This window comes from Camelina sativa, chromosome 7 (assembly GCF_000633955.1).
Source record: "Camelina sativa cultivar DH55 chromosome 7, Cs, whole genome shotgun sequence".
Classification (NCBI taxonomy): Eukaryota; Viridiplantae; Streptophyta; class Magnoliopsida; order Brassicales; family Brassicaceae; genus Camelina; species Camelina sativa.
In genome coordinates, this window is record NC_025691.1 from 5,844,022 (window position 1) to 5,858,146 (window position 14,125).

Sequence of the window (14,125 nt, forward strand, 5' to 3'; positions counted from 1 at the left end):
AAAAAAAAAAAAAAAAAAAAAAACAAAGGAATCGAGTAAGGTGAGTCATGACGCTTTAGCGGTGAAAGTGTTTCCAAAATTCCACCATTTTCACTGTGAGCATTATCGACGCTTTACGTGATATATAAATTCAGCAAATATGATTATCAACATACTGAATATGTTGGTTATTTATAGTATTCTGAATACGTTGGGGACCTCTCTTTTCTCTTCTTCACATCTACTTTTCAGTTTTTCTCTATAACATTTGTCTTCTTCCGTTGCCAGCACTAATGGATAACACAAACCGTATTCGTCGCCCTCACGGTGGTAATGAACCCAAGATCATTCGACATAACATTTGTCTTCTTCCGTTGCCAGCACTATAGTCCACTATTATATGTTTAATTATTTTATCACGCTTTATTTGATATTTACTTGAATTTAACTAAATCTAAAATGCAGAAGTGAGTAGTATGGAATGGGAGTTTATCAATATGACCGAACAAGAAGAAGATCTCATCTTTCGGATGTACAAACTTGTCCGGGACAGGTAACATTTTCTTCTTCTGTTTATATGGTTAAAAAATTTAAAACTTTTGACCTAGTTCTATCTATATTATATTGTGTAAACCTTCTGCTCTTAATTAATGTTCAATTGAGTGTATGTATTGTATGCTAAGTAAAGCTATATATATCCACGATCCAAGATTCAATGGGAGATATATGCTTTCTAATGCATTATGAAAATTCAGATCTAAATAGTGAAATCTTGAATCTGTTCGAAACCATATATGGCTCTAGATATAATATAATCGTTTTAAGGATCTGATGTCGAATGTATTAAGTATACTTAAAAAAAAAAAATCTACATAATATGATTTATTGTAAGAATTGTTTTAAAATATCGTATATACGATGTACAGTGGGAAGCCACACTGTATTATATATAACTATACAATTAATTGTTCAATATGATGAAAGCTATATGGTCCATTTATGCTGTGTATGTACCGTAAAATCTGCATATATGACGTCTTTTTAAAGAATTAGAAACAAAAAATATGTCATTTAAAAAAAACAAACTACTAATTTTTCTAAATATTAACTATAATTTTTTTTATAATAATTGTTCTATATTTTTATACTTATTAGTTATTTAAGATTTTCTAAAATGTTTTAATTTAATATATGGGTATGCTTGTATAGAATTCTTCATGCTTATTATACTTATTTTTTTTGTATTATAATTTTGTTATTCAATATTCATATTTTGACAAATTTTATGTTTACATATTTCTTCAAAAAAATTATCCACCATATAGTCCCCGCATATGGTCGTAGAACACCGTATGTCTAGCATATAACAAATTTTTTAGAACATTGATTATAAGCATACATATAAAAATCAGTTTTATATATTTTTTAAACATATCAATTTTAAAAATATTACTATAAAAAATTTACTGATATTTTTTAATAAATTTTTAAGTAGATATTTTTAAGATTCAAATCCAAATCTAAATCACTTATATTTGAACGAATATCTTAAGTCTGGATATTCAAAAAATATAGAGCTAAATCCGAATAGTTGTAGTTCAAATGCGGTGGATATGAATATCTTTCCTCCCCCTAACGCAAAGCAGTGGCGTCATAATATATATTTCTGGTATATTTATGATATAGTTTTATTATATACACTTAGTAGGGCTGAGCAAAATAACCGGTAATCAAATAATCGATTGAACCAAATTGAAAAAATCAAACCAAAACCAAACCGACAATTAAATGGTTAACTCAATTGTGATTAAAAATCTAGTTTTATTTAGTAATTTAATTTTAAGAATTTATTATATAACAACTAAAATAAAATTAATTAGAATTATTCTTTAACGATTTATGTTTAGTAAATAATTTTAGATAATATTAGTTTTAAATAAATATATAAATCACTAATAATTATTCAAACTTTTTTATTTAATAAAAGAGTTTTGAAAAATAATTATATATTTCAATTTATTTTGATAATTATCAAGTTTAATAAAATAATAAAAATATGAGCTTTTAGAAAATAAATCAACGGTTAAAACAATCGACTATGTAACAAATCAATTAATAAAATAATAAATCGACTTTGTTAATATAAGTCAACAAAGAAAAAACATAAATCAACAGGAATAAAATATAAGTCTACAGTTGAAAAAGTTAATCGTATTAAGAAGTCAACTTAAAATGAAATAAGTCTATTAAGACCAAACAAATCGACAGGAAAAAAATATAAGTCAACAAACAAAACAAAAAAATCAACATCATCAAAAGTCGACTATGTAAAAAAATAATCAAACAAAAAAAAAGTCGATAGTTTTAAAATAAATCGATGGAAAAATAAATAAGTCGACAAAAATTAAACTTAAGTCAACCATTCAAAATATCGACGTTATTAATAAATCAACGGAGAATTAATAAGTCAACAATAAATAAACAAATCAACAAAAAACAAATATAAATCGATGAACAAAAAAAATATGTCAACCATTAAAGAAATCGACTATGTTAAAAATCTACGAGCCATAACATAAGTCAACTGTTTAAATATAAGTCGATGACAAAGATATTCAAGTCAATAAAAGTAAAAAACAAAACCATTGTTCAAAAAGTCGACATTGTAAATAAATCAACATTGATTAAAATAAGTCTAACATATTGATATATATATATATATATATTATAAATTGTATAATCTTGAATTATTTATTTTAAAATAAATTTAAATCTAAATAATATCAACGTAAATATTTAAATTCTTCTTTTTTTATTCAAAATTATAAGATCAAAAATTGATTCATGTAATCATTATTTAAAATATAATAAATATGTTTTTTATAATTTTTATTTATTAATTAATTTATTTCAAATTTAACCATTTTTAAAAGTAATTTATTTTTAATTATAAATTAAGTTTTTCTTATTTTTATTTAATTGTTAAAATTGTTTAATAATAAGGGTATTTCTGTCCATTTTCATTTCAAAGTATGTAGCTTTCAAATAACTATAATATTAAGTGTAGTTTTCAAATTTTTTATAAGATTTGGTGTATTTATAAAAATCTCCTTTAATTTTTTATGAATTAACTTAATTAAATTGTATTTATTTTTAATAATTTTATAATTGAGGACAAAATAGTCATTTAGTGCAATATATAAGGTACATTTCAAAGAGTTAAAAAATTTAGTATAGATTCCAAATTTCCTATTAAGTTTAAAGTATGTATTCAAATTTTTTCAATTTTTTATTTGCTGTTTTTATATATGTTTAATGTAGAATTTTAGTGAGCTATTTTTATTAGTTCATAAAACGAAATTTATATTATTAAATACTAATATGTTGTTCACAATTTGAATTATACCAGATGGGATTTAATAGCAAGGAGAGTCGTAGGACGAGAGGCTAAGGAGATAGTGAGATTTTGGATTATGAAAAACTCTGACTATTTCTCTCACAAATGATAGCACTGCGACATCCTCCATGTGTTTCTATCTCTCATCCTCATTAATTTTTGTTATTGTGGACAAAATAAGCTTTAACCATTTCTTATTTTCATCAGATATTCACATGATACCTCGAGCTAGTATATTGTTAAAAATGTTTCTTATCTGAGGGAAAGATTTGTGTTGCCTTTTGAAAAAAGTGATACACAAATTTTGCCAATTTGTCAATGCTTTATTTGTTTGTCTTTTAGGAATGTGATGAGTTGATGTCAAACAGTATTACTGGGACATGTTGGGGTTTTGGTATTCCTGGGGAGTGTTTGGGCGGATTTTCTCACCAGCTTCTTCTCTCATATGTTTGTTCGACTACAACTACACCAACTGAACAAGAGTGTAAGTGGATAATCTATTACCCTTAGGACCTCATCGGTTAGGTGGCAATTGGAGCATTATGTTAGATTTTACTCTGATTTAGGCTTCTATAATGACTACAGATCGACGTTTGCATGATGATATTTGGTGTGGTTTCCCAATATACAAAGGCTTTAGAAGATGAAGAGAATGCTAGTGACACATGTAACCTACTTGTTTCCACATGGAAAACTTGTAAGAGCTTGAATGAATAGTCACTTAAAAGAATATTAAGATGTGAGTGATTTAACAAACGAAACTTTTGAAACAAAATGCAATAAAATAAGTTGTTTCCTTGGTGATTAGGGTCCTTGTTCCCAAGATGAACCAAAATCTTGTTTCCCAAAGTCACCAGTGACATTTCCATCGACCAGTCACAATGCAAACAAAAGTAGAGAAGAATCTTCAATGTGGGAGTGTGCATAATGCACCTTACTGAACCAGGTAAGTCTTCCTTAGAGTTTGTATGTTTCTTGAATTCAAACTTGAAGTTTACTTTTGACTCTATTATGTTTTCTCATTTATTTTTTATTTTTTCTCAATACTAGTCTATGGCTCCATTATGTGAGCTATGCACTGCAGCAAAGCTGAAGGAAAGGGAGATGAAGCACAAAGTCTGGTTGTGCAAATTATGCACTCTTGAAAATGAGGTGAGAATTGAGAAGTGTGAGGCTTTAGGTCAGTGGAGATACTCGTATGGAGCACCATTATCGACACGCTCTCCTAATACCAACACTTGAAAATATATAACTATTAAAAATATTGTAAATATATATATTAAAAAGGAAAATTATGATAAAATTGTTATGCTAAAAAGATACAATTCTAAATAAATAAAATAACAAAAAAAATCATAATGCATCAAGGCAGCTTTGTAATTTTTTTTAACGATCAGAAATATGAATTATTTTATTAAAAATTATGGTAAAGGGATACAATCCTCATATATAGCATTTATTGATATTTATTTTATCAATAAAAATATTACGATGAAGAGACGTGATTCTAAATAAAAATATTGATGAATGATTATAGCGTGTATATGCAACTTTCTAATTATGTAGTTGTAAAAAGAAAAAATATATAATCTTTGTTAAATATTGAACGAATTCTAATATGTTGAAGTCTAAGATGAATCCATTCTGTTCACTCATATAGTGGGTGCGGTGAAGTGAATTTACCTACTCGTTTTTACATGATATTTATAATCTTTGGGCCACTTCAGATAGATTGTCGACCAGTTCAGAAATCAATAAACCATCTGTATCTGTTTAACTTTTTTTTTTTTTTCTTATCTCGCTAGTTGATACTTTTTGATCTTGTTTCGCATCACTCATATATATATGTATATATAGATACTCGTAGATACATTATCGATTAGGTACGTTTTTGTCTCCTGCAAGCTCTAAAATTGTTAGCTGAAGTGACCTGCTGTAACCATGTTTTGATGTTTTAATATTTTTTTCCAAACTGCATTTTTAAAAATATTTTTTCTCTGAAAGTGTTACCATACTACATTAATATATGCTGGTCTATTATTAATTCTTTTCCAGCACTGTTTATGGTTAAGCTTCTTTCTATTCGGATTTTAGTTAAATCTAAACACGGGAAACAATACTAAGGAAGGTCCTCGCTTGGCAACACCGAGTGTATTTTGAGATACTGAAACTATTAAACTACAATAAAAAGGACAGTTCATGCGTCGACTATTTATGTCAATGAAGTGGTTGTAGTCGTAATAGATAACGATTGACGTACTCTGGATCTTGAAATTTCGTTAGTTCTTCTTATTTATTGTGTAAGAAAACCTAACATAAATAAGATCTGAAAACAGTGAACCTAACAATATACTGATTATATATTACTTAGGCGTGACTGGTTCAACCACAGCGTTTGCGGCTGCGATTGCGGAAGTGGATAGTTATGGTTTCAAGCGTTATTAAGCGTTTTGAATGATTGGTTTAGCGTTTTTAAATGGATACGTTTGCGGGAGTTTTACGACTGGTTGACCAGCGGATGCAATAACGGTTAAAACATAATAAATGTAATATATAATTATATAAATATTTTTAAACACCAAAATTTTTATTAAACTTGATTTATAATTAAAATTCATTTAATAATACTAAAATAATTATTCTGAAAACAAATAAATTTCATATTAAAGCGATAGTTGAGAAGAGTCATTGGTGATTTGTTTTAATAATTTTCATAAATAATCTTATTTTCTTAAATTTTCTGATGAAATGTTATATTTATTTAGATTTTTTTTGGAACTTATGTGCGATGTGCCATTAAATTTACATCAAGTTTCTGGGTTATTGTTAATTGGAATCTTATTTTTTTGTATAATTGTTTATTTTCTAATCTCCTCAATCGTATATGTACTTCATTTTATCCCACCTTTAATGGATAAAATGGTTAGGTAGAAGATATATAAAAAAATATTTCAGTATCATTGATTTGTTTCTAGTTAAAAAAAAAATTCAACCGCAACCGTCCGCAACCTCATACACTTGTGGGAAACAGCTTTTGGAATTCAGTGGTTTCAAGCGGTTAGAAGCGATTGAAAGCAATTAGGAACGATTTGTATGATTGGTACCAATCGCTAGCAACTGCTACCACCTACAAACACAACGTTTGCAGGAAGTAGCGGGAGAACCAATTAATATCTTAATATCAAGAAGAAATGTTTGACATATTTGTCTCTATAAAAGTATGTCCACTACTAATAGTTTCTATCAAGAGTACTCTCGGTTAAAAATAATAAAATAAAAAAAAAAAACAAAAGTTGAGAATCGTTTTCTCAGAGAATCGTTTCTTAACATGTGTCATTCTAGTATAAACTAATCTTTTTTTTAAGATTTATTATGTAAATATATAATAATATTAAAATAAAATAATTAAAATACATTATTTTGAGAAATGACGAGGTATTTCTCCGATGCAGATGGTCTAAGAGACTGTAAGTACATTAGTTACCCAGATGTTATTAATATAACGAGAAGGGACACTGATAAAAAGATAGTTAAAAATAAATTACATCATGCCGCATCATAAGGGATCGTAGCTTTCTTATGCCCCAGCGCTAACGTGTGTACACTCTACTGCCCATCTAAGGGTCTTTTGCTTCTGTCACTAGCGGCGAACGTACTTGACGAGAAGCCTTGGTTCCTTTCGTTAGTTAAATCAAAATAGTTTTTGTCTTGTGACTTAATGTTTTGTAAGAATGTATGAATGTATGGTTCTATAAATCAAAGCCTCATTGCTTAACTGTTATGTATGCTTCTATCATTCTCTTTCATGCTTTCCGCTTGGCAATATTGTAGCTGCGGTTTCTTTGGCCTTTGTAGCCCTTCTGCTGTACTTGCTGAACCATTTCTCCATTGTTGGAGAGTAGAATTATCTATAAAAAATCTAGTTTGACCATAAAAAAAAACCGTATGGTTCTTTATATATATTTTTTCGCTCTGAGAAACAATACTATATGGTAGAAAAAACCTATTGGTAAAAAAACTAGCGATGAAAACTTGCCCTCAATTAGAAGATGAGATTGTTACGTGTCAGTTTTTTACAGCAACTGAATTTATTATCACGAAAACATTTATTGACTCGAGTCATAAATATTAGTTAGTGCCTCTATGTATCTGTGCTGTACATATAAAAAAAAGTACTGTAATATTTCTTCAGTTTCATAATATAAGATATTTTAGAGAATTTTGTTGTTTCATAATATATGATGTTTTCAAGTTTCTATACAACTTTTATATTAGTTTAATACTTTATATTATACAGTTTTGTTGATAATTGGTTGAACTTTTTTAAAATAGTTATTTCTTAATATGCGTGATTTACTCAAAACATCATATATTTTGAAACAAAGGAAATACGTGGTTAGACAAAACAAAAAAATGTAATATATATAGAATACAAAAAAGTTTCTTTAGAAAGTACAAGAAAACAGAAGTTTCATCCGTGTGTCGCCACTCACCAACAATGATTTACTGGCTAGGCTATACAAGTACGACTGCTATCGGCACACAGAGATGAGATCTAACACCACATCAGAAAATAAGCGGGTGTTTCAGAGTTTGTCCAATTTTCATGAAGTAGAAATTAGGAACAAAAAGTAAATCTCAAGTGATATTGGAAAGGGCTATGTGCCTATGTAGCTCTATATATATATAAAAGACAGAAATAGAAAATTAGATAAATGATAGTGAAATTTTTAAAAAATTAATAGAAAACAAAGAAATATATTTTAATTCGATATTTCTCCATTTTGCTTACATGGGTAGGCTTTGATCAGTGGAGATGTATTCGGTGAAAAACAGACATGGTGGTTCCGAAGAGATAACCAACGAAGAATTAGCTGCAATTTTGAATATTTATTTAATTATTTTGTTAGCATGATACTCTTTATCAAATTTTATACTATTTTTTGTTGGCTAAAACTTAAAAGCGTGCATATTAAATTTTGTTTCTAAAAGATGGTTTAATATTTCAATTTAAAACAATTCAACAAATTATATAAATACTAAAAAATATAAACGATCACAAAATATTAGTATGTTGTTTAATAGAAATGATCATGTTTCTGTGATGATTAGGATTTGTTTTGTGCTCTTTGCTCACGTAATGCATGCCTAGATACACACAGAGTTTATCAATATGACAGAACAAGAAGAGGAGATCATTTTTCAAATGCATAGGCTTGTCGGTGATAGGTTACATTTTTTTCTTCTGCTTGTATATTTAACTCGTTCCATATATGTGTATTTAAGCATGCAATACGTGAAGCAATATAATATATACATATATTTATCGACAGTACATTTATACACACTCATCAAATTCTGAACCAAACCAAATGATTCCTAGCAATTAAGGTAGACGTACGTAAACCTTTGGATGATATTATAGTGCTTTTTAAAGTGTTTTTCCTTTCGTTGTTTAATATAATAATATAGAGAGATATTGGATAATGCGAAACTCTGATTATTTCTCCCACAAACGAGGAAGACTTCACAAATCTTTTTGTATTTCTTCTCCTACATTTCTGTTGTTGAATAGAACAAATCTTCTACGTAATTATAATTCTCAGCAATGGTTGTCCAAATAAATGTCAATTCTACAACTTGTGTGTTGTGTCACTTGTTGTTGTTCCAGCTAAACCTATATAGCGGGGAAAAAAAGATAGAACAATTGACAGTGTTGTGTAATTTTTTTCTTTCTGAACTTTATAAGAGTGAGGAATATTCTTACAATTAATTACCGTGAAATTTGGCGTTCGCCATTTTAATGACAAGGACCACTCAGACACCTAACAGTCAGATGATATAATCATTCATCTTCTCTACCTTTATTAATTGACTTCTCTGCGCCTTTAATCTATCTATGTGTCCCTTCCTTCTCCTTCGTCTCTTCCAATTTCGCCTGCATGTTCAGCTGTGCTTAAGACTCAAATTGCGGTTAAGCAAGCACTAACGATGGAAAATGTATTCATCAAAGTGGACTTGAGGTTAACTAAAGCAGCCTCAAGACTGGCAATCCGAAATCACAACCATCCTTGACTCACCCAACACATTCTTATGTATCAGTATCACCACATAGACAATTATAAAGGACAACGTACTGTAAAAAGCTCGGACTTTATCGATATCTGTATCTATAATATGTATCATATAGCTTATGTGATACAAAAGTGGCTCATGGCAGTAAATTGAATGCAACCAACAGGGAGCATGAATATGCACATGCACGTAGAAGTTAGAACACAACGCAAAACAGTCGTACTATCATCATAGAAATGAGCAGCTTTTATTAAACTAAATGACGACCTAGGATGGGTCTGAATTTTTGAATATTAGAGAACTAAAAAAAGAAAAAGGAACAATCTAACGCTTTAATCCTCCGTTAACATATTCCATTGAATAGTAAAACAAGAGTTTGTAAATTATTTGAAAAGTCAATCTAACAGCTTAATCTCCGTTAATAGATCTCGTTAACATCATATCTTGTTTGATAAAATCAATTAAAATTCGTGATTTATTTGGAAAATTAACAAAATTAAAATATTTATTTTACCACAAATAAAATTCATGTTTTTCAGCACATTTTGTAAGTTTATGTTTTTATAAAATTTATTCTCCTGGAATAACACTCCTCACTATCACACTACTCGCGTGGATCTTAAAAGGATGCAAGAATAACTAATTATTTAATGAGAGTTATTGTCGCCCATATGCTATCATGATAATCAAATGATCCTTTCAATCGATGAGTACAATCAAATCACATAGTCTTGTGCTAATAAACAAACTATTTATAAATTTTATAATCTTGACCACATTATTGTTGTTTCCAGAGTATAGAAGCAGATCAAACCATACGTATCCAACTACGTCTTCTCTATAGAACAGAACAAATACAGTTTGCACTTGTTACGAAAACAGAAACTCACTTAATGATTCTTTCTTCCTTATGAGACTGAAACGTATTGTTGCAGGATACAACTATCGATCTCTGTATTGATATCTTACAGAGACCCAAGCAAACCTACTGTGAGATTTCCAGAAATTGATTTTAGAGAAAAAGAAGATTGAATCAAGTTCAATCTCTGTTTCTCTTGTTTGTTGTTCTTTCGTATTGTTTCTCTTTTTCTTATCCTTTTTCTTGACAACTTGTCGTCTTTATATATTAAACCAAGAGATGCTTAACCAATGGATGTATCTCTTCTATCAATCAGTGCTTACATAAACTTTATAATATTTGTTTATGTAAATAAATACCAACAATTATATCACAAACATTCAATTTCATGCACACGTTCCCTTATGTAATCGTGGTCACGAAAACACAGCCGTCGAGCATCCAACTCAAGATAACCTGGTCATGATGACGCTCGAACATCTAGTCAAAAAAATTGACCATTCGCATTCGAGCATTATGCTTGGCATCTCTCCATTTTTTCAATCTACAAACCCATTGTTTGTCACATCTCATCACGACATTCGCACCATAGTTATATATACATTAATATCATCACAAGCCTCGAACATTTTCTTTGACACACATATTATCTCGGTCATCTATACGACCCTCAAACAGGTGGTTCCATACATCACGGACATCGACCCATAACCCATCACTTGTCGCTATCACCCACCATGATCAGTTTCATCAAGTCTCGCAATGGAGAGTTGTGTATCAAGTGTGCCCTCTCACCATCAAATAAAGTTTCTTGTTTCATTTAAAATACCCCATTAGTTGCATAAGATTTCTCCAAACACTTAACATTTTAGATATATATATATATATATATATATATATATATATATATTATAACAATACCAAATCCAACGAACATCTTAAAATCACTTGTTGTGACAAAAACAAAATAAAATCACATATGTGGAATATACAACCTCAGGTGCGTTATCCTTTTTTCGATTTTAATATATTACTTACGAACCTTGTCAACAATTCCAATATTTTACTTAAGTAATTTTTTTCGATTTAATTATTCGTTCAATACTTTTAATATTCGAAACACTTTATAAATGCATAAAATAATTAAGCCACAATAAATCAACCACAAATTAAAATCACATATTACTTACGAAACACATAACTCTATCATGTCACGTACGTTCACTAAGGATAACAAATGTTCATATATAGCTAAGAACACAATGACAATTGATCAACAACTCGAAAAACAAGTTTGAATAAACACCTTAAGTACTCAACTATGTTAACTGAATGTAGACATTTGGTAACCACGTGAAGCCATTTATTTATTTTTTATTTTTTTTTTTTTGTAAACCACTGAAGTCATGAGTTATGGAACAATTTTTCGTATAATTCTTCTATATGGATTTTATCATCTTTCTAGAACGGATCCATTTAAGAATGCAAAATCAAAACCATCAAACATTTCTTAAACGGATCCCGAGTCCTAAGGTTTAAACCAGTCCTATAGATGACATATATGTGTATAAGCCTTGTACTAGATAATATAGTCTTATAAACATGCATATGTTATCTATAAGTCCAGTCTAATATTTCGTTTTCCCTGTATATCCACCTAGCGGTTTCTGACTTTTAAAAAATGGGTCTGCATTCTAACATGATAGATATACGAATTTACATTTTCGTTATATAATTCTTAATGTGCGGTTTAAACCTGTTGACCACGAACGATTAAGTCCATTTACTGAGCTTCTTGATTTTTAATTTTTTTACTGTCATCTTTTTTGTTTTTCACTTGAAAACCACATTTCCACATTTCCTATTTCAAAAACGAAATGATGGCCACGATCTTAAAAATATATTCGTGAACCACATTGTTACAGGTCTACATTTTTGTCCTTTATATCCGCGGTTTTTGAAGAAGCTCTTTTGTCTAGTTGCTATTTATTGACTTGGTTTTAAATATTTGCTATATATATATATATATATATTTGCTAAATATATATAATATAGAGTACACACCTTCATAAGATCCGTTGCGGTACAAAGTATATTTTTGTCTTGGCAAACTCTTAAACATTTTAGTTGAAACCCACAGACAACAGCTGCAGCCTGCAACAAAGTTTCAATAAAGTCGTTCTAGCTAGTCCATTAATTTTAAAGTTTCCTCTCAAGACTGATAAATATAATTCACATACTGAATTTAACCTTAGCAGCCACTATTATGATCACATAATGATCAATCAGGGAATCCATATTTCTTGAATTGGTGTAGTATAATAAAAAAATACAGTATATATCTAAATTTTCTGAAGAGTAAGATATACACTACAAAAAGGCTTTTTAAATGTAATTTTGAATTTATTTTCACTTTCTAAAAAAAAAAATTATACTACTTATAAATTATATAAATAAGTTCCAAAGAGGTGAAATAGTATCGTCCCAGCACTAGTGGTTAAATCCGCTGCCAAATAAACGTTGGCAATGGTTAAGTTGGTGTCTAATTTGTTATTATGAGCTGTTAAATAGTCGTCGCCAAATTATAGGTTTATCTATTGTTTAACGTCCAGAACATTTGTATCACTTTTAACAACGTACGCAAGAAAATATTTTCCTTTTCTGGACTTTTGTAATCATTATTTCGTTACATTAACAACACGTAGGAAATATAGTGTAAATAGTCTCCACTGTAACTTATTTTTTAAGAATATAGAGTAAATAGTCAATGATTTCACGCTGAGGAAATGATATGGTCATCATGAAGTATCGATAAACTGTAAAGAAAAAAAAAAGTAAATTGATACGTCCGTTTCTTACAGTTACTACATTTAATTATTATCGCTGAGATGGTAATTTAATAGATGCATGATGTAGGGCATATGTAGAATGCAAAAAAAAAACAAACAAAAATGAATAAAAGAAGGTAAAAAACAAATGAAGGTGCAAGAAAACAAAAGTTACGTTGGACCCACATATCTTATACACGACACAGACTTTGTTTTTATGGATTTTGTCCAATTTTCTACTTTGGGAAAGAAAAATTTCGCAGTTAAATGTTATTGGAGAACAAAATTGTCGTAGTTAATGTGCATGCACAGCCAATCTCCATAAGTAAAAATGTCCAAAATATAAAAAGATATTGTAGGATTACGTGTTCACAATAATATTTATTGTAGTTTACATGTGATGTTTTTTCACACGATTTTAACACATTACTAGCCAATAGTAAAACTCAAATGTCATTTTACTGACTTTATCAAAATGGTTCTATTAAATGAACAAAACAAAACAACGGATAGTAAAAATGAGCCATCGAAGGACAATGTCAATAATTCGTTTGTGAATTTAGGTCGGAAATCAAAATTGGACCAAAAATTATTATATGAGCATTATATGTCTCAAATAGTAAGATAGCGTAAACACAAAATTTTGTTTGACTTATTTGGAAAAAAAAAGGAATATGCAGTAGATAGCACAAAAACAAAACATAGTTAAGAAAATACCACAATTGTACAGTGTGGTTGTCAGAGAATATTCTCTCTTCAAATACAATTACATTTATACTCATTTTATATATTACATGTTATTTGTTTAAATATCATATCATTTTTTTAAACAAAATTATATGTCGTTTGGGTTCACAAATGAAATGGTTAGGGTTTAGATTTTACAATTATAACAAAATTATATGTCGGTTTGGGTTCACAAATGAGATGGTTAGGGTTTAGATTTTACAATTAGAACGAAATTATATGTCGGTTTGGGTTCACAAA

General features: G+C 28.9%; 1 protein-coding gene across 1 annotated transcript; it reads left to right on the top strand.

Moving 5' to 3' along the window:
* On the top strand, window positions 273-9,000 carry LOC104700442 (MYB-like transcription factor TCL1). The gene is made up of 4 exons (XM_019227006.1): window positions 273-309; window positions 445-532; window positions 3,389-3,432; window positions 8,843-9,000. Exons 1-4 carry the CDS (start codon window positions 273-275, stop codon window positions 8,998-9,000), a joined length of 327 nt encoding a protein of 108 aa, XP_019082551.1.